The sequence below is a fragment of the Petaurus breviceps genome, unplaced genomic scaffold, assembly GCF_028583685.1.
Source record: "Petaurus breviceps papuanus isolate PSGF00001 unplaced genomic scaffold, PetGlider_PUasm1.0 90686, whole genome shotgun sequence".
NCBI lineage: Eukaryota > Metazoa > Chordata > Mammalia > Diprotodontia > Petauridae > Petaurus > Petaurus breviceps.
In genome coordinates this window covers 4,847,428-4,870,926 of record NW_027187309.1, presented here as the reverse complement: position 1 = coordinate 4,870,926, position 23,499 = coordinate 4,847,428, and the positions used below count along the sequence as shown (strand labels likewise).

The 23,499-nt window shown below is 34.3% G+C and overlaps 1 protein-coding gene across 1 annotated transcript in view; it reads left to right on the top strand.

Annotated features, from left to right (window-relative positions):
- The window catches only part of CSMD1 (CUB and Sushi multiple domains 1), a 2,654,573-nt gene extending 2,635,821 nt beyond the window's left edge, over positions 1-18,752 (top strand). The window contains exons 67-70 of the mRNA XM_069065406.1: positions 1,034-1,146; positions 2,206-2,293; positions 13,688-13,820; positions 15,866-18,752. Of these exons, the coding sequence (XP_068921507.1) occupies positions 1,034-1,146; positions 2,206-2,293; positions 13,688-13,820; positions 15,866-16,025 (494 nt within the window). The 3' untranslated portion in view covers positions 16,026-18,752. The remainder of the gene's footprint in view (positions 1-1,033; positions 1,147-2,205; positions 2,294-13,687; positions 13,821-15,865) is intronic.
- Positions 18,753-23,499: the final 4,747 nt, after the last annotated feature.

The following is a 23,499-nucleotide window of genomic DNA, read 5'->3' as shown; positions in this document are numbered from 1 at the left end:
AAAAAGTACTATAGCTAATAAAATAAATAAAACTAAAATTTTCTAAGATCATTCATATAACAAATGACTATTTAGAAGCCTATTATATAGACATCACTGTGGGGATCAGGGGGATATATAGTTGAGATACTATGTGGTTTCTATGTTCATGGAGGCCATAATTCTAGTAGCACTATAAGAATTAAACCTAGTCCAGTACAGATTGTTCAAAAAGTCTTAGTGCAGTTTTAAGCTATTAAAGCATATGAATACATGCAATTGTAAGTGAACTATTAAAGCTTAAAACTGCACTAAGACTTCTGTAACACCTTGTGTAATATACAAGAATTCATGACAAAGTTATTAGAAGTACTTAACAGGGGCAGCTAGGTAGTGCAGTGAATAGAGCACCAGCCCTGGAGTCAGGAGGACCTGAGTTCAAATACAGCCTCAGACACTTGATACTTACTAGCTGTGTGACCTTGGGCACGTCACTTAACCCCAATTGCTTTACCTTCCCCCCTCCAAAAATAATAAAAGTGCATAATAAAATGCTATATGAGATCTGGATGAGACTAGAAGGATGGAGCTTTTTTTCCAATAAAATAATCACAGAGGGCATCCTGGAGAAGGTTGCATTTAATTTGGTTTTGAAGGATAAATAGAATTTAAACAAGTAAAGAAAGTTAAGCACTTTGAGAGCTGATAGAACTTTAATTGAAATTTTTAAAATACCCCTTTTTTTGATTCTAAAACATTAATCTTCACAATTGTAACACTTTCTTTCATTGAGAACTTCAGTATTTAGTTGGAAAATGGCAGTTTCTAAGAAACTTTTAAGTTTCATTGAAATCACTAAAGCATGATGGATATCCTTCCTATTTTCCCATGATAAGACAACAAATATTCAATTTTGTATATTTGAAAGCTTGTCTAAAATTAACCCCTCAAAAGTCAACGCTTGTAGATCAGAATGTCTCTAAGGAAAGAAAAGTTAGCCAAACAACTTTGGGGAAAAGCTATTGTTATAGATTCTCCCTAATGTCATTTGTAGGTGTTTATAAGAAGGAGGAAGCTCATTTACTTCTGAAAGTTTTCCAGATTAAAGGACCAGTGGAAATTTTTGTAAGCAAGTTTGAAAATGACAATTGGGGACTAGATGGTTATGTAAGTATTTTGTATAAAAGTTCTACAAATCATATTCTTCTCTAAGTAGATAATTTCTTGATCAAAGCTAACCACTTCACTTTCAAAGTGGGATTGAAATAGCAGTCATACTTCCCATCTACCCCTTGACAGAGGGGGGATACTCAGGAGTATGGAATATTGCATGTGATGTCAGATTTTAAAAATATTGTTCAGTTTTGCTTTTTTTCTCTCATTATTTTCCTTTAAAAATTATTTGCTATAAGAAAGGAAGGAGTGGAATACGGGGGAAAATCTATACAATATAAAAACAAAAGATATCAATAAAAATCCATTAAATAAAGAAATAACAATCATGTCTTAGAGATGGTTGAAGATCTCTACATTGAGTAGAAATATTTCTGCCTCTGATAATGATAAGCTATCTCTTTGTCAAATGACACTTTGAAGTTCTTGGCAAAAAAGAGAAGCTTTGAGTGGGACAAAATGTGGGTTTATACATTCTACCATGTTAGCATTTACTATGAGCTTTCCCTCAGGCTGCATGATTTACTCCTGAGGTTCCCACAACAACTCTTAGGTGAAGAAAAATTCAGGCTCTTCTAACTTATTTACTGAAAATGATTGGTAGTACTAATACTTGGAACTGAAGTTCTAAGCCAGCTCACAATATCAGGTTATAGGTACAATCACAATGAGTATGGATATATATTCCCAGATACTTCGCATAGTAAACTGATTCCCAAATAAAGTTAACATTTTATGAGTTTTGTTCATTAATATTGCCCATTGTTTTCTGCCACTCTGAAAAATTGAGATTGAATTGTAATATTTTAATAGCTTTATGATTTTAAAAAATATGTATTTAAGGAAAAAAATTCACATATCACTTACAGCCATTTGTTATCATCTTTGTATTAATTACCATTTTATACATGCATATAAATACTAAAAATAGTGGCATGTAAGTCAATGGATACTCCTCAAAATTTGAAAACTGGGAATAGTGATGATGTTTCTTGAAAACTAATGATTTCTATTATTAATTTTTTCACACTTTATCTTTTTCACATATGTTAGGTGTCATCAGGGCTTGAAAGAGGGGGATTTACCTTCCAAGGTGATATACATGGAAAAGACTTTGGAAAATTCAAGCTAGAAAGACAAGGTAAGATAGTGCTTCTAAAACTAGTTATATGAAGCATTTTTGGGTACTTTCGCTCAATGATACATGTGTATAATAAATCCACAATCCAAATGAAGAAGGTATATTTTTATTAAGAGTGAAGATGTAGATTCAATGAAGACATATATTTCTTTTTAATTTAAAAAAGCATGTATCACAAACTGTGTAAATTAATACAACACTACCACCATATGGCTTTCTAGAACTAATTATTCAATAATTGAGCATTGTCAAACACTATCAAGCACTGTCAAACACATGGTAAATCCTATATTCAGTTCTGGGAGAAATACAACATTCATATAAGGAACAATGCAATGGATCTTGCAGTATGGTTGAGAGATAAGAAATTATCCTAGATATTTTATAATACTCTGTTTAACATATGCATATTAGAGTGGTTCAAAGCAAAGTGAAATACAAATCCTAAACCCATTACTAAGAATGGAAATGGGCAAACAAACAAAAAGCATCTTGGAAGAGTTGACATTGAGATAGACTTTAAAAGGTTGTGTCAGCATTTAAAAGGAAAATTGTGGAAGCGGGCATATTGCTGGCAGAGGGAATAAACTGAGTATAGTCAAAGAGGCAGGAATGTTGCAAAGGGGATAAATTGTATTACAGCTTAACTAACAGAAAGAATACACATACAGGTGTAATACAAAATATCTGGAAGGCCAGAGTTATGATGGATTGTAGAAAGCCTGGAATGTCAGGTAAAATTTTATTCACTGAGGAATTGGAAGCCACTGAATATTGTGCAGGAGTTTTGTTTGTTTTCTTTTGTTGTTAATAGATCAACCTGATGAGATGGTTAGATGAGGAAGTTTAATGTAACCATAATATTAGGGATGGAGTAAAGTGAGGAAAGACTAAAGCGGAGATGAGTTATTTGGAGGCTACATATTAAGGAAGGGATAATGAAAGCCTAAAATAGTTGCAGTGGAATTAGAGAGAAGGAGACAGGAATAAAGAATGTCCTATAAATAGAATCTATAAAGACTGGTAACTAATTGGTTATAAGAAGAGAGGGAAAAGAGTCAAATATAATAAAATTTGAAATATTAGTTTATGTTATAAGAGAAACAATGAAGGTAGAAGGATGAGCATGAAAGATAAGAAGTCTGAGGTATTGGCAGGACATCAAGATGGAGATATTCTTTTTTTTTTTTTTATAAGCAATCGGGGTTAAGTAACTTGCTCAAGGTTACAAGGCCATTTATTTCTGGGTGTGGTGCTAAGTATCTAAGCCCAGATTTGAACCCCAGGTCATCCCGACACTGGAGCCGGTGCTCTTACTCGCTGAGCCACCTGGCCGCCCCGTGGATGGAGATATTCTTTAAGGGACTGAAGAGGTAGTCCTGGTATTACAGAGGGAGGCCAAAGCTAACGATAAAGATTTGTGAATTGTTTGCAGAGTGATAGTGATTAAAGCCATAAACTGAAAGGAATTTCAGGAGAGAGACTAAAGAGAAAAGAGAAGAGGAAAGAGTTCATAATCTTGGGGAATATCTACCTGAAAGAGTCTAGAAGTGGATAAGGAATAAATGAAGACAGAGAAAGAATGCTAAGAAAGGTCAAGTAATCAGAAATGTATCATGTCTTTAAAGGGAAGGTATAAACATTGTCAAAAGTGGAATCCAGGTAGGGAAGGGTGAGGACTTTAAAAAGACTTTTATGACTAGGAGGTCACTGGTGCCCTTTAAGAGAGTCATTTCTGTAGAGGTTTAGGGACAGAGACCAGTTTTCAAGTGATTAGTAAGGTTAATAAGAATAACTGGTAGTAGATAGAGACATATGTAAAATTTTTTCAAGAATCTTGGCAGTGAAGAAGATAAAGAAAGGATGGTAACTGGATGAAACAATTTTGTGTTTGTAGAAACTCTAGTAAAATAATGAAAGGTAGCTTATAAAGTATACAATGTAATATTAAAGTGAAAAGAATTCTTCATGAGCTAATTTAAAACAATTTTTTTTTCTATAAAAGGGCAGGGTGGTTTGTCATTTCCTTCTCCAGCTCTAGGCATAGCACCACCTGGCTACCAATTCTTCATTGGTATTGTGCTATAGCCTACTTGGGCCCACTGTGGGCCTCTCTGCTTCCATTTGGGTAACTCTCAAATTTAATTCTAAAGATACTATGATGTCCCATGACTCATGGCACCACTACAGTTTTTTTTAAATAAACTTTAGTTTCTTTGAGTTTGGGGCCATTAAAAGCATTGTTCAGTTTCCCAAATTTAGTCTAGCCTGCTCTCTTGCTCTTATTCAATTCTAAACTGATATTGTTGTCCATACAAAGTGTCTTTAGATGATGTATATAAATATATGTGTATATATAATGTGTGTATATGTAAACATGTATTCATGCATATCTATGTGTGTGTATATATGTATATACACATATAAACATACCAGTGGACCTATGGGCTATCCATCCATTTATAACAGGTATTTTTCATTCACTTCATCTACTTCATCCACTATAATTAGACCAAACTCTTTTACGAGATTATGAATCTCACTGAAAAGACTCTGATACTCTGGACCTTAATGCAATCAACAGAAGGTCATCCACAGACAGGAGATCTGGAGAATTTTGCCATCCGTTGAATCCTTCTTTGATTTAATCTTTACATCATCATGGCAAGCACATACTTGTTTTATGCCTTCATATTAATCAGAGATCTGTCAAAGTTACTACTACAGTTAACTTCTCTCAGGAAAGCCTATATGATTTTAAAAATATATGTGAGAGATGCCTTGTTAAAAGAGTACTTTTAAAGCATCATTTTACTCTTCTTAATCAAATTTTTTTTAATAGCCAGCTAAGTACAGTAATCTATATCATTCAATCAACTGTATCACTGAAAAGAAGTTGATCTGCTATGGAACATTCCTTTTAAAGCCTAATACCTTTTTTTTTTTAAGCAATTGGGGTTAAGGAACTTGCTCAAGGTTACACGGACAGTTATTTCTGGGTGTGGTGCTAGGTATCTGAGCCCGGATTCGATCCCCAGGTTGTCCCGACAGTGGGGCCACTGCTCTTACTCGCTGAGCCACCTGGCCACCCCTAATACCTTTCTAATAGCTTCGTCAAAAATACCTTCAATCCATGTATAGATTCATCAGATAAAGGAGAGGCAGTGAGTATGGTAGAAAGAATAAAAATTCAGACTCAGAGACAAGAAGATCTTCATTATAATCTTGCCTCTGGCACTTCATAAGCTATGTGACCGTGGGCAAGTTGGGGATATGGCAATGCCAATGACCATTGGGGATAATAATGCATAGGATTGTTGTGATTCCCAAAGAATCTATTGACAGTGATATTGTCATTTCCATATAAGCATATGCATCTAAACCTTCATTCCTGTATTCATTCATCTGATAAAAATTTAAGTGCTGGTTATATGCTATACTTTAGAGATACCAAATTCATGGCCTTGCAGTGTGCATAATTCACAAGTATGAAAGCAGATTAATATACAATTAGGAAATTTTTAGCAAAATAAATAAAAATACAACAAAGATAATGTTAATTTGTGGTTTTCTAAGTCAACATGTGGCCTATAGGGAGCTGTTTCCGTTTGTGTTTGACACAACTACTGTATGCTGTGTATATTATGAACCAAGTTATGCTAATTTCTAAAAATGTCCATTTATTTCACAAGAGAAGATCTAATTTCAGTTCATTTCAGCATTTCATCATTATTGAATGCTGAACACAGGTGGATACAAAAATGAATGAAAAAAGTTTATGGTTGTAATTTGCAATGGATCACAAGATCTGAAAACTCTAAACAAATGATATTGATTACTGATTATCTTCATACTCACATTCATATTCATACTTCATATTCATTAAGATTTGCAAAATATTTTACATATATTATCTCATTTCAATTAGTTTTATTGCATGAAAATATTGATTCCTTACAAAAATAACTGAAATTCAGACAATATTTCAAGATTTACAAATTTTTTTAACAAATTACTTATTTCATAGTGGAATTAATATTCCTTAAAGGAAGAAATCATTTCACTTTTGTCGTTATATCTCCATTGCCTATAATTATAAGACCGGATAATGCCTGAACATTTCAAAATTAGATCAGATTACTTTGTAGTAATTTGATGGAAATCAGACACCTTGAGAATTTTGTCCTCTTCATTCCCTTAGGATTTAGTGTAGGGATTTATTTAAAAAATATACCTCATTCTAAAGAATATTTTAATCTAAATATATTTTTAATCCACTAAATATTTTCCAATTACTTGTACAAAATTTAATAATAATTTTGAAAAATGTTGAGTTCCAAGTACTCTTCCTGCCTCACACCCCTCCTCTTGCTTTGAGAAAGCAATTTGATATAGATTATAATGTAAAGTCATGCAAAACATTTCCATATCAGCCATGTTGCAAATAAAAAGACAAACTAAAACAATAAAAATAAAGAAAATATAATAAAGTATGCTTTGACTTGCCTTTAGAGTTAATCAGTTCTCTTCTCTGGAGGTCAATAGTATTTTTCAAAAGCATTGATCCTTTGGAATTGTCTTGGTTCCTTGTCTTGATCAGAGTAGCTAAGTCTTTCACAGTTGATCATCTTTCAAATATTGTTGTTATTATGTATAATGTTCTCCTGGTTCTGCTCACTTCACTTTGCATAAATCCATATATATCTTTACAGATTTTTCTGCTTGCATTTTTCCATAGCACAGTCTTATTCCATCATAATCATATACCATGATTTGTTCAGCCATTCCCCATTTGCTGATAGAAATCTACTTGATTTCTAATTCTTTGCTGCCGCAAAAAGAGCTGCTATAAATATTTCATATAAATTATGCCTTTTCCCTTTCTTGTAAGGATAATTTAATAAATAATGTTGTTGCTATTTTATTAGATAAAGAAGCAACAGCATAATGCAAATAAAATTGGAGCTCTCATTGTAACAGAAGGTGCCATTTTCAAGATTGAACATTTAACTAGACTACATGGAACATTTATTAATTCAGTCAACTAGTATATTTTTAAGACAAATCTCTCTATAGATGCTCTCGTAGGTGGGTTACGAGATCCTTTACTACTATCCACCACAATTATTTTGACTCTTGTTATATCCAAATCATACTACAAAAGTATGTTTTATCATAAGCTTTCATTATATGAAATGATCACCATAAATTTGAATAATATATACATTGGCAGAAGAATTTTCTTTATGCATAGAGCTTATCATTCCTTCATTGCTTCATAAGTTCCCTATGGCTTACCGGTAGTTAGGCATTCAAAACGCTTCACAAAGTGACACCTAGGTTGTGAACCTGGGTGACTGGGAATACAGTGGTATGGAAAGTTCAGAAGAAGGAACAGTTCAGAGGAAGATGAGTATGAGTCATGTTGAGTTTAACATGTCTAATGGACATCCTTTTTCAGATGTGCAATTGGCAGTTTGAGAGGCTGATCTGAAGGATAGGAAAGAAGTTAGCGCTGAATAAATTTGTGAGAATCAGTAGCATAGAGATAATAATTGAATCTATAAATGCCAATAAGATCAACAAGGGCTTTCAGGAAAAGCTTCTATAGGTCTGGAGAAGTAGAGATGACAATTGAATCCATATTTGCTGATGACATCAATGAATGAAATAGTATAGAGGCAGAGGGGAAGAGGTGTCAGGACAGAGCCCTAGGGGAACACTCAAGATTAGCAGATGCTACCTGTATAAAGATCTAGCAAAGGAAACTGAGAATTAGAAGTCATGTAGGAAGAGGCGGCTAGGTGGTGCAGTGAATAGAGCACCAGCCCTGGAGTCAGGAAGACCCAGCCTCAGGCACTTAACACAAAAACTAGCCATATGACCTTGGGCAAGTCATTTAATCCCAGTTGCCCTCCAAAAAGCAAAAGAAGAAGAAAAGAAGTCACATAGGATGAGAACCAAGGGAGAGACTGAAAAGACCAGAGTATCAAGTAGATGATAATGATTGACATTGTTAAAGCCTGCAGAGAAGTCAAGAAAGATAAGAATTGAGAAAACGACCAATAGATATGCAAATTAAGAAATCAGTGGAAACTTTGGATAGAGTAGTTTCAGTTAAATGATTTAATCAGAAGCCAGATTGTAGAGATAAAAGAAGAGAATGAGAAGAATGAAAGGGCAAGCTTCAGTTAGAGATGGCCTTCTCAAGATAGGGGATGATAGTTGAGATATGGGGATGAGCAAATGGATTAAATAAGAGGTTTTGGGGGATTTTTTGAGGATGGAGGAGACATGGAAATGTTTGTAGGCAATAGGGAAGCAGCCAGTAGAAAGGAAGAGATTAAAGATAAATAAGAATATGAATGATAGAGGGAATAATCTGCTGGAGAAGACAGAATGGAGAGGAATCACTTGTGCTTGTAGAGGAGTTTGCCTTGGCAAGAAGCAGGACCATCTCTTAATGTGAAAAAAGGGGTGAAGGACAGTGAGGAAGAGGGAATACCCAGGGAATGGTCTCAATTTTTTTCATTTAAATAAAAGTCAAAGGAAAGTGGGAGCTATGGAGTTTTGAGAAAAGATGAAAAGGTTTGAGTAGAATAGAGTTAACTTAATGGAGGCATAGGGATGTGAAAGGATTACCTTGCCACTATTAGGGATTATGTTAAGATTATGTAATACAAATTAACAGTAGACTCCATCAACATGGTTTCATTATTTTCTCCAGCTTTCTTTAGTAGCATGTGAGTAGGAGCCAAGGCAGTGGATATTGAGAGTAATCCATGACTGAAATATGACATGACATGATCAACCATAGTATAAGAGGGCAAGAAACTCAAGAAAATAGGGCAGTGAAACACTGAACTGGTTCTCCAAGGGGTCAAGATGGAGAAGGAAGGAAAGTGTATTAGATACAGGGGTTATGACCTAGGAAAGAACTGAGGGGTCAAAGAATTAGAGGTCATTGTAAGGACAAAGAATAGTGTTTGGATCTGCAAGGCAGAGGGATAGGTAGAATGAGGACGTGATCTGATGAGAAAACTTAGATTAGCTATGGGTGAAAGTTGCAAAGAGGAAAATTTTGGCTCAACATAAGGAAAATTTTTCAAACATTTAACATTTTACTTCATTTGTTTCTTACTTTATATTATATGTATTCACCAGCATGCCATCATGCCATGTTCACTGTTCTCCTTTGGTTAAAAGTAAACTCCTTGAAAGGCAGAAATTGTGTCTTTAAAAAAATGGTATCTCTAGCCCCCAAAACAATGAGTTGAGCATATTAGAGGCTTAATAAATATTTCTTGAATTGAGTTGAAGATTATTTGATCAATGTGGTCACAGGGATAACTTTGATCCTCTGATAATCATTAATTATATAAAATTTAAAACAGAAAAAAGCTAGTCAAAGTTGTTTGATACTATAATGAAATATGTTCTTCACAGAGCTTAATGGAAGATAGTAAAGTATCCCAGATGCTTGTGTTTTCCAGTGACTCTGTATTGATTGCATTCATCCCCAGAAAATTACTGGGAGATAAATGGCCATTCAAAAAAAAAAGTTAACCTAACAAGACATACAGAAATAACCAAGTAAATAAATTATTACCTAGATTATACCATAATGTTGGAACACAGTTCACTGAGTTCTCTAATAAGCACAATCCAGCTCACAAAATAGGCAACTTGGGTATAAAATGAATAGGGCCAAGAATTTAATAGGAAAGGGAAAATGGACTGACTCTTTTTAAGAAACCATGCAGCATCCTTAAATTCCAGTAGTCTTTCAATGTTCCCAAAAGACTATTACTTATGGGGAAAAAGCTTCAACAAAAAGAATTTTAATCAATAGTCAGGCATTGTGTTAGTTGCCTTTAAAGAAACAATATTATTGGTGACTCAAAAGCAAAAGATTTGTGCATGTTGGAAATTAGTTGACTGTATGTAGCATACTACCAATGGTGACTTGAACAAAACTAAAGCAAAAGGCATCATCAAAAAATGTATGATTGGAAAATCAGATGATGAGGTCATATGACAAGAATATCAGTCTAAGTATTTTACTGACATCCACAGAATGTTTAAAAACAACCCACCTCCATATTAGGTATTCTTTGAAAGATTTGTAGGAAAAGAACATGGTTGAGAATCACACAGATTGAGAGAGGAGTGTTATATTTTGTTTTCTGATGTTCTCTGCATGAAAAGTTCCATTCTTTGGGCATGTGCAGTTCTTCCACTCCCTTTTGAGGAACTATGGGAGTCATAAAATTAAAAGATATGTACTATTGGATTTTGTCAGTTGACAGATCCAAACCAGCTTTTCCTAATCTAAGACTTAATCTTTCCTCTTGCTCTTCCAAGATCTTTTCAAAGACTTTTTGAGTATCTAAATAATACAATACTTCTACATGATTCATACATCTCACTACCTTTATTATAAGTTATGGGAATGTGGCCAGAGCTCCTGAGATTCCTTTGCACTTATGTTCAAGCAATTAGAATCTTGCAGGGGTGATGAAATTGATCTTATTTTCCTCTGCTACCCAGATAGGGTAAATATACTTTGTATAAGGTGATAAGGTGTTTTCATATATACATATATGTGTGTGTGTCTTTGTCTATATGTATATGTGCATATACATACATATTTGTAAATGTATGTGTTTGTGTGTGGTATGTATGCATTTACATATGTCTACATGTGTGCATATATAAAATGAGGGTTTTTTATAGTCGAGTGTCTTGAACTTTTGGAGGCCAAGTGTTCTATAATAGTTCTCTTGTTCAAGGTCTACTAGTCTGAACATATCTAGAGCCTTTCTGTCACCTCACTGATAGTTCTTTTAAGTGCCATCTCAAGTTTTCCATACCTAAAAGGGATAACTTATGAGATCATGTTCAAAAGGGCAAGGGGTTGTTGAATTGAGTCTGTGAGCTTTTCCTCTGTGCTTGTTTACTGCCCACATATGGCATTCTATCTGCCTGCTCTACCCCACTGATGGTGTGTGTATCTATGGAAAAGTGTGCCTTAGGTGCTTATCTCTATGGAGGAGTTTCCATTAAGATGAAGTCTTAGATCTAACAAAATCTCAAAGTCTTGCATACTGGCAAATGTTTTATATTCCTTCTCATCTTAGAGTCTAAGTTCCAGAAGGGCAAAAGCTGCATCTTAATTATCGCTATATTTGCCTCAGCACCAAGCAAATTACTATACATACAATACACAAAATAAATGGCTCTTGAATGGGTAATGAATGAATGAATTAAGGTTAATTTATTTAATGTGCGAACAATAAATACCAAAGCAAATGTTTGTATGACCATATGCTTTTAAAACATAAATTTTAGGGCAAAATTAACTTGTCTCTAATATTATGTATTTTACCCTTTAATTTTTAACTATATGTGTGTGTATATAATCACATATGGAGAAAATGGGCAATTTTAATCAAGTAAATTTGACTAAACTTTGCATATATATATATATGTGTGTGTGTGTGTATTTATATACAAAGCTACATACCTAAGTATACTGATTATCTGTTATATTAACAATATCTAATATGTGTACAGTGCCTATATATGTCTGTCAACATATAAAGATAGCCTCATCTTGGTAATTCCAACACTGAAAGCCAAAAAGAAGAATTTAATAACTACTAAGAGAATAAAATCTAGACTGTGATTCCCAATGCTGACTTATAGTCTACTGTACTAGCAGAATACCAAGTTTCATTCAAAATTATAGTGATTTGTTAAGCATTTATAATGCTAGGCATTGTGTTTTTTTAAAGAAATGAAAGCATATACATTTGGGGCATAAACATGTCTATTGAATATATCTCTAGACTTCATAAGTGAGTTTTGGCTATGGGATAAGCACGTTTTGTTTTTAAACTTAGTAGTAAAAAGAGACTCTGTAGCAAATCACTGTTTTGCCTTTTTATATTTTAAAGACGAGCAAAATGAGGCTTTGAAGGTTAAATGATTTTTTCCTTTATGATTACTTGACTAGTGATAACAAAAGACCCCTAGGCCCATAAAGGGACCTGAAATGAAACAGTCTGATCACAGATTACAAAGAATTTTTAACACCAGTAATTATCAAAGGCAGAACCTGGACTTAGGTCTTCTGATTTGGGGCTTAGTACTATTTCCACTCATTACCTTACCTCTCTATTATTTATAAGCATTTGGGAGTAGAGGTAGCACAAATAATAAATCCTTTTCATTTCCAAACCACTAAATTTCAACAATGATCTGCTTTTATTTTAATTGACTCTGTGACCTAATTTCGTCTCCTTCTTTGCATTAGTTGCATCAGCTAAATCATGATCATTTACTGTATTTTTGCTTTCTGTCAAGTTGAAAATTGATTTCACATGGGGCAGCCTCCTACAAGATGGTCTGACTCATTCAAATGAGGTTGATTTCTAGTTTGATTATAACGATTTCACAGAAGAAATCCACTTAATTTATGTTAAACAGTTCCCTTTGATGTGAACTGAAGTAATTTCATATTATCAGAAACTTTAAGAAATATTTTTGCACTCCCTAGTGCCTTCCTATATGGGTAATTTTCATATTCTGAGCCTCTTATCCAATGACCTTTATTGTACATTTTAGTAATTTATCATAAAAATAGCCAGAATGTAGTGAAGAGTATTGCCAAGATTATTAGAAACCTGGGTTTGAACCTCAGCTTTCTTACTATATTTATGACCAGAAGCTATTCATTTAGTTTCTCTGGTCTTCCTCACTTGTCCTCATCTATGAAATTTCAGACTTGGACTGGATGTTCTTCACCTCTTTCAGCTCTAAATACTTTTTATTCTATATGTCGACCATATAGAGTATATCAAAATATATCAAAAATCAAGTATTTGAGAATCTCCTATATGCTAGATTCAGTGTTAGGCACTAGGGATTCAAACATGATAAATCAAACAAATCTCTGTTCTCAATAAGAATAAATAGAATACAACTAAATATAATGTAGTGAAATATAAGGTTGTTTAGGTGGCAGGGCACTAGAAGTTGGAGGTCGCAGGAAAGATGTCATATATAAAGTAATGCTTGTATATCATAGAGTAGTAGTACTATGACCAAACTGAGAAGAAACTGCATTCCAAGTGGGGTGAATGGCCAGTTCAAAGGCACAGAAACTAGAGATGTAATGTCATTTGTAAAGAACAGAGAAAAGCCCAGTTTAAATGGCTCTCAGAATAGGTAAGAGAAATTAATATATAGGGAATATGGGAAGATAAGTTGAGGCCAGATTATAAAGGGTTTTTAGAAGCTTGCCAGAGGAGTTTATCATTAAAAATTTTAATTTCCTAAATGATTTTTTCATAACTGTATATTAAAGATTTTTTCCTTTTCCTTTTTCAGGTCCTTTAAGTATAGATCCTGATTCTTCAAATCACTATTATGGCACAAATAGCAGTTCTGTTGCAGCTGCCATTCTAGTTCCATTCTTTGCTCTCATTTTATCAGGTTTTGCATTTTACCTCTACAAACACAGGTATTGTATAAAGCATCATGGTCAAATCTTTGCAAATGTAACTGAGTCAGCTTTCTAACAAATTATGATTACAGTATATAATTTTAATATATCAGCAAAATTCTCTCCTTATACTAAAATGACTCCCCAACCCACAAAGCCAGTTGATCAACTCCAAAAATACACATTTAAGTGAAGAAAGCCAACAGACTATGAAAGAAACACTGCTGAATCTTTGTGGTTAGACTGAATATGATAAAAGAAGAATTTTTTTAAAGTAACTCGGAGTTCCTAAAAAGAAAAGAATATTGAGCTCTCTCTGTGTTGTGACTATTGCAGAAGGGGATTTCATACTTGAGGTGGAAATGTTATATAAGTATACTTTTAACTCTTAACGTTCTTTGATTTTTTATGAAGTATTTTGCTACATAATTTGTTTTCAAATCGATACAAGCATAGTAGTATGATGTGATAGTCTGACATAATGAATAGAGAAGAAGCCTCAAAGTCAGGAAAACCTGGGTTCATGAATTCCTTCTGAAAAATATTGTCTTGTTGATGCATCCTAGGAAAGTCACTAAATTTTTCAGTGTCATAGGCAATTCTATGACAGTTTTTTTTTTAGAACAGAGTGTGTGTGTGTCTGTGTGTGTATGAGAGAGAGATAGAGAGAGGGACAGAGAGAGAGACAGAGAGAGAGAGAAAGAGGTTTCTTTGATAGTTTGGCGAAGCCTGTGGACTGCTTATCAGAATAATGGTTTTAGATGCTTATAATAAAATACATGATACAAATGAAACAAATTATATCGAAATAAAAATATCAAAATTAAAAAAAATGAGTTAATGGACCTAGCTTAAGAACGCTTGATGTAGTATGAAAAGTTCAATAATATAGTTACATTTTACCAGAGAATTTAACGTGGTCAGGAGTAAGAATTTCTTTCTCTCCATATCTTCTTGAGGTTGTTTTTCAGCTCTAGGAAGCCAGAGGAGGAAAATGAAGCTAAACATTTAGTCATTTGAGTTGAGCATTCAACTCAAAATTTGTATACAATAAATATAATTCTAGACTTTTGATTTTTATAATTCCCTTCTTTTGTTCTCATTAATTGATATTTCTAAGTGTGAGGAATGGGAGCACAGTCTATAAAGATAATACCATAGAAATTAGTTTGAAGAGGGAAAACGAACCCAATACTTCAGAAGCTTTAAGCCCAGGATGAACACAAATATGTATATTTTAATAAAGGAATAAATTAGGATGTAGTCCATGAAGCTAGTAATATAATTTTTGAATAATCCCAAAAGGAAGAGAATTAGTGAAGGAAAAAAAATGAAAAATTTAGAAAGTTATAATAGGAAGAAAACTACTAACCAGAAGTTTGAGGGAAGAAGAGGGAAGATTCTTAAGTAACCATTTAATTGAAAGAAGGAAAAAGAAGAAATAAAAGTCGGGACTAAATAGATAGCTAAGTAAATGAAAGAAAAATAAATGAATTAAAGCCCCCAAACTAGGAAAATTTCAGCTTTAGTATCAAATACAGTTACTTTTGATACCTGAATAAAAACATAAGTATATATACATATAAGCCAAATAAACAAAACTCATTGGGGCCCTGAGTAATTTTTAAGAGTATAAACGGAATCCAAAGCCAAAAAGGTTAGAACTATTGCATTAAATGTTCTGCAAGATCATTTCTAACTCTAAGATTATGATTCCATTTATCATATAATATTCTTATTGTAGCTAAGCTCAGGTGTGTTGTGCTCTGTCTACTGAAATAACATTTCTATGAACTTCTTATCCTGACTTTAAGTATTATTATGACAGGGATGTTTGTTTTAAGGCTAAAGTTTTCAACTATTTTGGGGGGAAGGGGAAAAGGAAAGGCAGTTGGGGTTAAGTGACTTGCCTGAGGTCATACAGCTAGTAAGTATGTCAAGTGTCTGAGGCAGCTTTGAACTCAGGTCCTCCTGAGTCCAGGGCTGGTGCTGTATTTACTGCACCAACTAGCTGTCCCTAAGTTTTTAACTATTAATTCCTTTCCCCCCCTCTTCCTTTTCAGAACAAGACCAAAAGTACAGTATAATGGCTATGCTGGACATGAAAACAGTAATGGACAAGCTTCATTTGAAAACCCTATGTATGATACAAACTTAAAACCCACAGAGGCAAAAGCTGTGAGGTTTGACACAACTCTGAACACAGTTTGTACAGTGGTATAGCCTTCAGTGCCCCCAAAATGACTGATTCATAGCCATACCTCTGATGGACAAGCAGTAATTCCTTTGGTGCCATATACCACTCTCCCTTCTACTCTTGGCTTCGCTGCGGTAATCTTGAACATCTTCTCCTGGTATATACATGCAGCTGAAATTCCTAGTAAAATGGGTCAGAGTCTTCTGGGGATCAAATCAAAGACACCATCTTCATTCTTGAAAGTGGATTAAGAGTGCTTGGCTGCATCTGCTTGAAATCAAGGCACACTTAAGGAAGACTGCCAAGTCATGCCAATTTGTCATACTTAATGCCTCAGACTTTCATATTCATATGTGACTGGGATGCCTTTCAATGCAATCTTTCGGGCACTTGGATATATCCTTTGGGTGCCGTAACAAAACAAGAGCACCGCAGTATGTTTTTGATTTGGTTTTGTTTTGTTTTAATCCCCATGAACAGAAATGTTCTGAAGAAAAAAAAAAGCTTTCCTAAAAGAGAAGAAAACTTTCTAGTAGATGCACACACCTACAAATGCTTTTTGGTGACATCACTGAGATGCTCTTGCAGTTGGACAAACTCACAGTATGTCTCCAATGTTCATACATAGGGCAGTCTGCAAATTTCCCAGTCAGCTGTTGTATTGCAGAATTTTTGATGCACAATTTTTTGCACTAGTGTGTTCTGAATGACTAAAATTCTGATACAAACTATGTATACAGGGTTTCTACACACTGTCCATTGTATATAAGCATTATCTCACATTGTCAAGCTCAGCATTCCATGGTCAGTTTTTTGTTGACCTGTTAGAAAATATTCCCCAGATTTGGCAGAGGTTTGAAAAGAAATGTGACACTGAATAGATTTTGGGGTTTACTTTTATTCAGTTTTGGTTGTTTTTTTTTTTTTGCTCCATTTATATAGATAAAACCATTGGGCATGTCAAGAAAGGGAGAAAAAAAAGTCCACCTTCACTTCCAGTATTTTTTTTTTCCTTCTGATTGTACCATTGTCAGTCACTTATTGTCAGTATCATCCTATTTAACAGCAGGGGGGTTGGCAGCAATTGCTGCCTGCCGTGTAAAAATGTGAATAGTAATTTATTTTAGATAGCTCACAAAGCCTGTGAGTTTTAGCTCACAATACAGTCTTCCCTTTTACATTACAGCCATTCTTCCTTTTGACGGGGCATCATTTTTTGATATTGCATGAAAGACAATATAGTCCGCTAGCACACAGAACCCAGTGGGAATTGTCAGTATCAAAATACTATTCAGTTGTTTTTTTTTTTATTTTTTATTTTGAGGGGAAAAAAGCAACACTGCTGACCTTGGTTCACATAATTTTCTTTATTAACCACATCTCTGCTTCATGCTTTGTAATCTCCCATTTGAAAAGAAAGTATAATGATTTTAAAATCACAGAAATCCATGTAGCTGAATTATGAATTAAAGAATAAATAATGCTTCTTATGAAATTCAAAAGGGATAGAACCATAACATGAAGGCAGGGGGAAAAATAATAAATGTGTGTATGGGTCTGAAGTTCAAGATGTTCATTAGCATTGAGTTCTATATTTCGATAAAATGATTACAAACTTTTAAGTTTTGTGTTATTAAGTTCTTAACATTTAAATTCCACATGCTGAAAAATCCCTTCCCTGAATTCCTAATTGAAAGTAATGGAAATGGGAAATGTTGTTTCTAAATGGCCTTCTGTTGGACAAGGGGTTTATAGTCAATTCAATTCAACAAAGGTTTCTTAAGTATATACTTTGTACAATGCACAGTACTAGACCATTATCCGGCTATTTATTCTAAGATTTTTTTCAAGTATTAGTCCATTAAAAGCATAGCTTCAAGGTATGAAAATAAGGTTTGAAAAAAATGTCAGGGTTTAAAAAAAGGCATTTTGCTTTAACACTTGAAGTCACATGCTTTCAGTTTAGGGCATCTGAGTGCTTGCTCTTTATTGAAAGGGCATATACTTTTAAGGAGACCAAGTGGATCTCTTCCAGTTTTATTTTTCATTTCAGTTTTGCTGGTGAAAACTGTTATGAATACAGTGTATTCTCTGAACAAATGTCTGACTTGATAGCACTTCTGGAGTTTGCATCATCTCTCTGTATCTCTTAATAGGAACGACATCATTAGGATGTAGTATTGAGTGACTGACCCATAGATTAATATCAGAACCTTTGGATAGGGGGTGAATTTTCTGTACAAGTGAGAACAAGGTTACCATAAACATATACTCACTCAGATACACACACATACACAAACACTCACATTCACACACTATGTATATACATATATATAAAATGTATATATCTAAGCTTGAGTCATTCAAACCAGGTGCAAAATGCTGACTTCAGAGCCTGAATGGATGCTTTCTGCTCACACACTCCTGACTTGCTAGTTGATAACAGGAATCCTTAGATGGCAGGAGAAAGATAAAAGAAATTAGGTATCAGATGACAGAATGTGTGGATATATGTGAGTGAATGTGTGTATGTGTGTGTATACAAGTCAGATTTCCCTTTAGTTATAAATTCTGAGCATTTTTATGATTTAATTTTCACTTTCTAATTCTCTCGTGAGAATTTTACCCACAGTTTTTTTGTAGGCTATGTTCAGTTCCCTACCCAGTCTCCAGAGAAATCCTTGAGGGATGCCGATCCGAAAGTCAGGAAATGTGCTTGCTGAGGTATCTAGAGAAGACTTCCCTAAAGTTGACCAGACTCCATGGGGGGTGGGAGGGGGGGAGACAACACGCTAAAACAGGTTATGTGCTTCACAGCTGTTTAAAGCTGCTGCTTGTTCCACACATCTTGCCTTTCTCCAGGCTAGCTGCAATAATTTTTTTTTCTTCTGTAAGATATTTTGTAAACAGACAACAACACAAAGCTATTATAAAAGGGGAAAAAAGAACGCTGGCATTACGATCAAGTCAACCCCATCTTCATTCCCAGTAATCCATCTTGTCATTTCACTACATGCTGCTGACATGAAGTAGGTGCAAAAGAACTTTTTGTACAGAGATATATTTTTTATGAAGAATTTGTAAAATTATTAAATATGCTGTAATTTTTTGATTAATGTAGGTAAATTGTTAAAAAATAAATGTTTTTACAATAAAAATGTAATTTCCCAATAATGTAAAATGTACCATCTCTAGCTGATTTTCAGTTCCAATCCTATTACACATGTATTAATATTCAAGTGGCCTGTTAAATGAACAATATCTTTTTGGCAAAAAAATAATAAAAATAAAAAAAAATATATAAAAAGAGTGTAATATAGCCTGTGCAATGCCACCTATCTTGAAAGCAAAATCAAAGTTCTAATTAAATATTTAATTTTAGATTTCCATCTTTTGGGTGATTTTTTTGGCTTCTAAATTATTTTCTTGCCTTACACGATAGAGGAGGGGTGTGTGAGTGTGTGTGTGTGTGTGTTAGAAGAAAATAATTCATTTGGTCTACAAACTAATTGAAATGACTACATTGCTTAACAATGAATGAAAAATTTTTATGAAGTATCAGACTTTCATGTCTTGAGTGAGAAAGGATTGACATCTGGGTGAAAACAGTCCTTGTCAAATGTGGTAAAAATGAGTATCAGGGGAAGATATTGACCATTGTGCCTAAATATTGTTTTAATACTTATGATAAAATAACAGTTGTGATATGTTCCTAATGGACTTGAAGGTTTTCTCAGAAAGGAGTCAGTTATTATTATAACAAACTCTAAGGTGTGTTGCTGAAAAAAGTACTTAATTCCCTCAACCAAAAAAAAAATATCCAGTTAAGTTTGACTTTTTTTTTTCCTAAAGATTCTGTGAACTTCTAAAATGCTAAAAAAGGCTATTCCCCACATAAGAAAAATATAAGCATATTTAACAAATCATTACAAATAACCCATTTGAGAGAACTCAAATGATTAACTCATATTGCCTTTAAAATTCAGAGCCAGCTGTCCCCTATTCATATCTGTGGTGAGAAGGGAAAGAATGCTTTACAAGTCCTCAGTGGCCCATTGAGCTCAATGTCTAGCAGTTAAATGGAATGATATACTAATTTTCCTGAGTCAGGTTATCACAAAATGAAAAAAATTAGCCAATAATACAAATTGTTCCACCGTGATTTCTAAGGAAAAAATAGATGTTTCTCCTATCCCAATTTAAAGATTTAGCTCCTTTGGTATGCACCTTTGCATACAATCTTTTAAAATGAATATTAAAATGCCCTAAAGAACTAGGATTCCAGATGATACATTTCTCTCATTTACTAACTGGGACTTAGCTGAATGAAGAACTGTTCCTTGAGTCTTGCTGCAAGTTGTACTGAAATACCAACAGAAGACTTAAAAAAAATAAAATATTGCATAACATATATACAAATACATATACAGAACACATAGACATGTATACCACTTATATATGTGTATGTATATACATAGATATGTACATACTTGCATGTATTTTAGACATGTATATACATGTGTATGTGTGTACATATATATATATACACACACACGTATATAGGCTCACATATTCAGAAATGGAAAGAGTCTTATGCTTCACCTCTTCTAGTCCAATCTCTGTTATACAGAGGAGGAAACTGATGCCCAGCAAGGGCAGTAAGTCAACAAACATATATAAAGCAATTATTATATTCCAGGTACTGTACTAAGTGTTGGGGATGCAAAGAAAGAAAAAAAGAACATTCCTTCCCTCAAGGAGTTCATAGTCTAATGGGGAAGACAACATGAAAATAACTATGTACAAATAAGCTAAATAACGAACACATTGGAAGAAATTAACAGAGGGAAGGCATTAACCTGAAGGGGGATCAGGAAAGGTTTCCTATAAAAGGTTGGATTTTTATCTGAAGCATAAAAGAAGCCAGGGAAGGCAATAGGCAAGAAATCGTTACAGAGGAGAAGATTACAGGTATGAAAGACAGCCAATAAAAATGTCCAGAGTTGGAAGATAGGATCTTGTGCAAAGAACAGAAAGGAGCTCAGTTGTCCTGAATTATGGAGTACATGGGGAAATATAAAGTATAAGACGCTGGGAAAGGTAGAGAAGGACCTGGTTATGAAGGGTTTCTAATGCCAAACATGATTTTATATTTGATCATAAAATTAATAGGAAGCCACTGACATTTTTGACAGTGCCTCCCTCTCATGATCAGATCTATGCTTTAGGAAGATCACTTTGACAGTTGAGTGGAGAAAAGACTAGAATGGGGAGGCTATTGCAAGAGTCCAGGCATGAGGTGGTAGCAATGTCAGAAGGGAAAAGGGGTCATATTTATGAGATGTTATGAAGGTAAAATCGACAGGACTTTGCATTTGATTGGATATGAGGAAGTTGAGGAGTCATTGGATATGGGAGGAATGAGCCTGGATGACTGGAAAGATGGTGTTGCACTACATAGTAATAGGCAAGTTTGCAAGAGGGGAGATTTTGAGAAGGAAGGTAAGAGTTCAGTTTTAGACATGTTGAGTTTGAGGTTTTCATTTCAGAATGTCCAATAGGTGGTTGGAGAGGTGAAAATAGAGTTTGGTATAGAGGTTTGGGCTGAATAAATAGATTTGAGAATCATCAACTTAGAGGTGATACTTGAATCCATTGAAGTTTATAAAATCACCGAGTAAAATAGTATCGATACAGAAGAGAAAAGAGCCCAGGACCAAACCATGGGGCATCCTACCAATGGTCAGGGGACATGACCTAGATGAAGATGCAGCAAAGGAGCCGGAAACAGAGTGGTCAGACAGGAGGAGAACAAGAAGAGAGATTTCCCAGAAATCTCGAAGGAAGAGAGTATCAAGAAACAGATTATTGACAAACTCAAAGGCTATAGAGAAGTCAAGAAGAAAGAAGACTGGGAAAAGGATGTTAGATTTGGCAATTAAGAGACCATTAGGAACTTTGGAGACAGTAATCTTGGTTAAATGATGAGGTTGGAAATCAGACTGTTTTGTTGTTCAATCATTTCAGTCATTATGCCATTTGGAGTTTAATTGGCAAAGATACTAGAGTGGTTTGCCATTTCCTTCTACAGCTAATTTTATAGATGAGGAAACTGAGGCAAACAGGGTTAAGTGGCTTGCCCAGGGTCACACAGCTAGTAAGTGTCTGAGGTCAGATTTGAACTCAGGAAGATGAGTCTTCCTGACTCCAGGCCTGGCACTCTAACCACCTACTGGATGGTGAAGCTATAATTTGAATGCAAGTTCTCCAGCATTGCTTCCACTGTACTTCTCTTCTATGTACCACATAAGAAAAATGCAAACATATTTAATAAATAATTACAAATTTCATATTTTAATAGTGCTGCCACTTAGTGCTGTATGAGCCCTATACAAATTATTTTAGGACCCATTATTTTACTTGCATACCATGCACTCTCTTTCTCTCTCCCTCCCTTTCTGTCTCTCCCCTTCTCTCCCCCTCCTTTTTCTTCTAGAGGACGAAATGTTTTGTGCTAACCCTCGACCCCAGAGGGATCTGACTGAGTGTTTTACAACAAAGGAGAGGGACTGGGGATATTACCACTATCACTGGTATACCTAGCAAGTCGTACTACAATGCATCCTCAGCAAAAGTACTTTATGCTTGTTCTCACTTGTATAGAACAAAGGAAATTTTACAAATATCTCCAAATTAGGACTACCAAACAAATATTACCAATTTGCCACATAGAATCACATTTGAAGTATTAAGAAACTGCATTCAGTGCCTCCCTCCCATGTCAGATTAGTCAAAATCAGTTCTTTGGAAGAGTAGCATCATATGTATCCAACCAGACAAATAGTGAAGCTTTGAAATTCTTTAGTCCTGAAGTGAATAATATAGTTTACTACATATTTTCAACATTTTTGAGGCTGACACAGCAGTCTAATTTAGAATAACAGCCTTGAAGTTGGATAACAATGTAATTCTTGAACATTTTTTCATAGTATCCTAGTAGGGAAATCACTGATGTTTTTCATAGTTCATATTTCTGTGTGAATATTATTTCTGAATACAATCTTTCCCTATCTTCCTTCTACCTCTAGATTACAGTCTCATCTTCACTCTGTAACACTGCATTTGTTCCTAAATGTAGCCTAGGATCTTGTTAGAAAATATATTGTACAGTTTTACATCTTGTTCAAATTTTAGCAAAGTTCTTCACAGTGTAAAGTCCATGACCTCAAAAAAAATTGAAAATTTCATCTGTGTTTAAAAATCAGGCACTAACTCAGGAGTATCAAGGAAAACAAGGAAATAAGTCAGAAAACATTATCAAAGGAAATCTATTTATTTTTATACAATATACTAAAAATGAAGATTATGCAAAATTCCTTTGGGGAAATGTTGAAGATTTACTCAAAATTAGAAGGCAAAGCAAAGCAAAAGAACCAAAATCAAAGTAGGTTCCCATATCTCCATGTATATTTAATTAATATCTTTCCTCTCTGAGATACC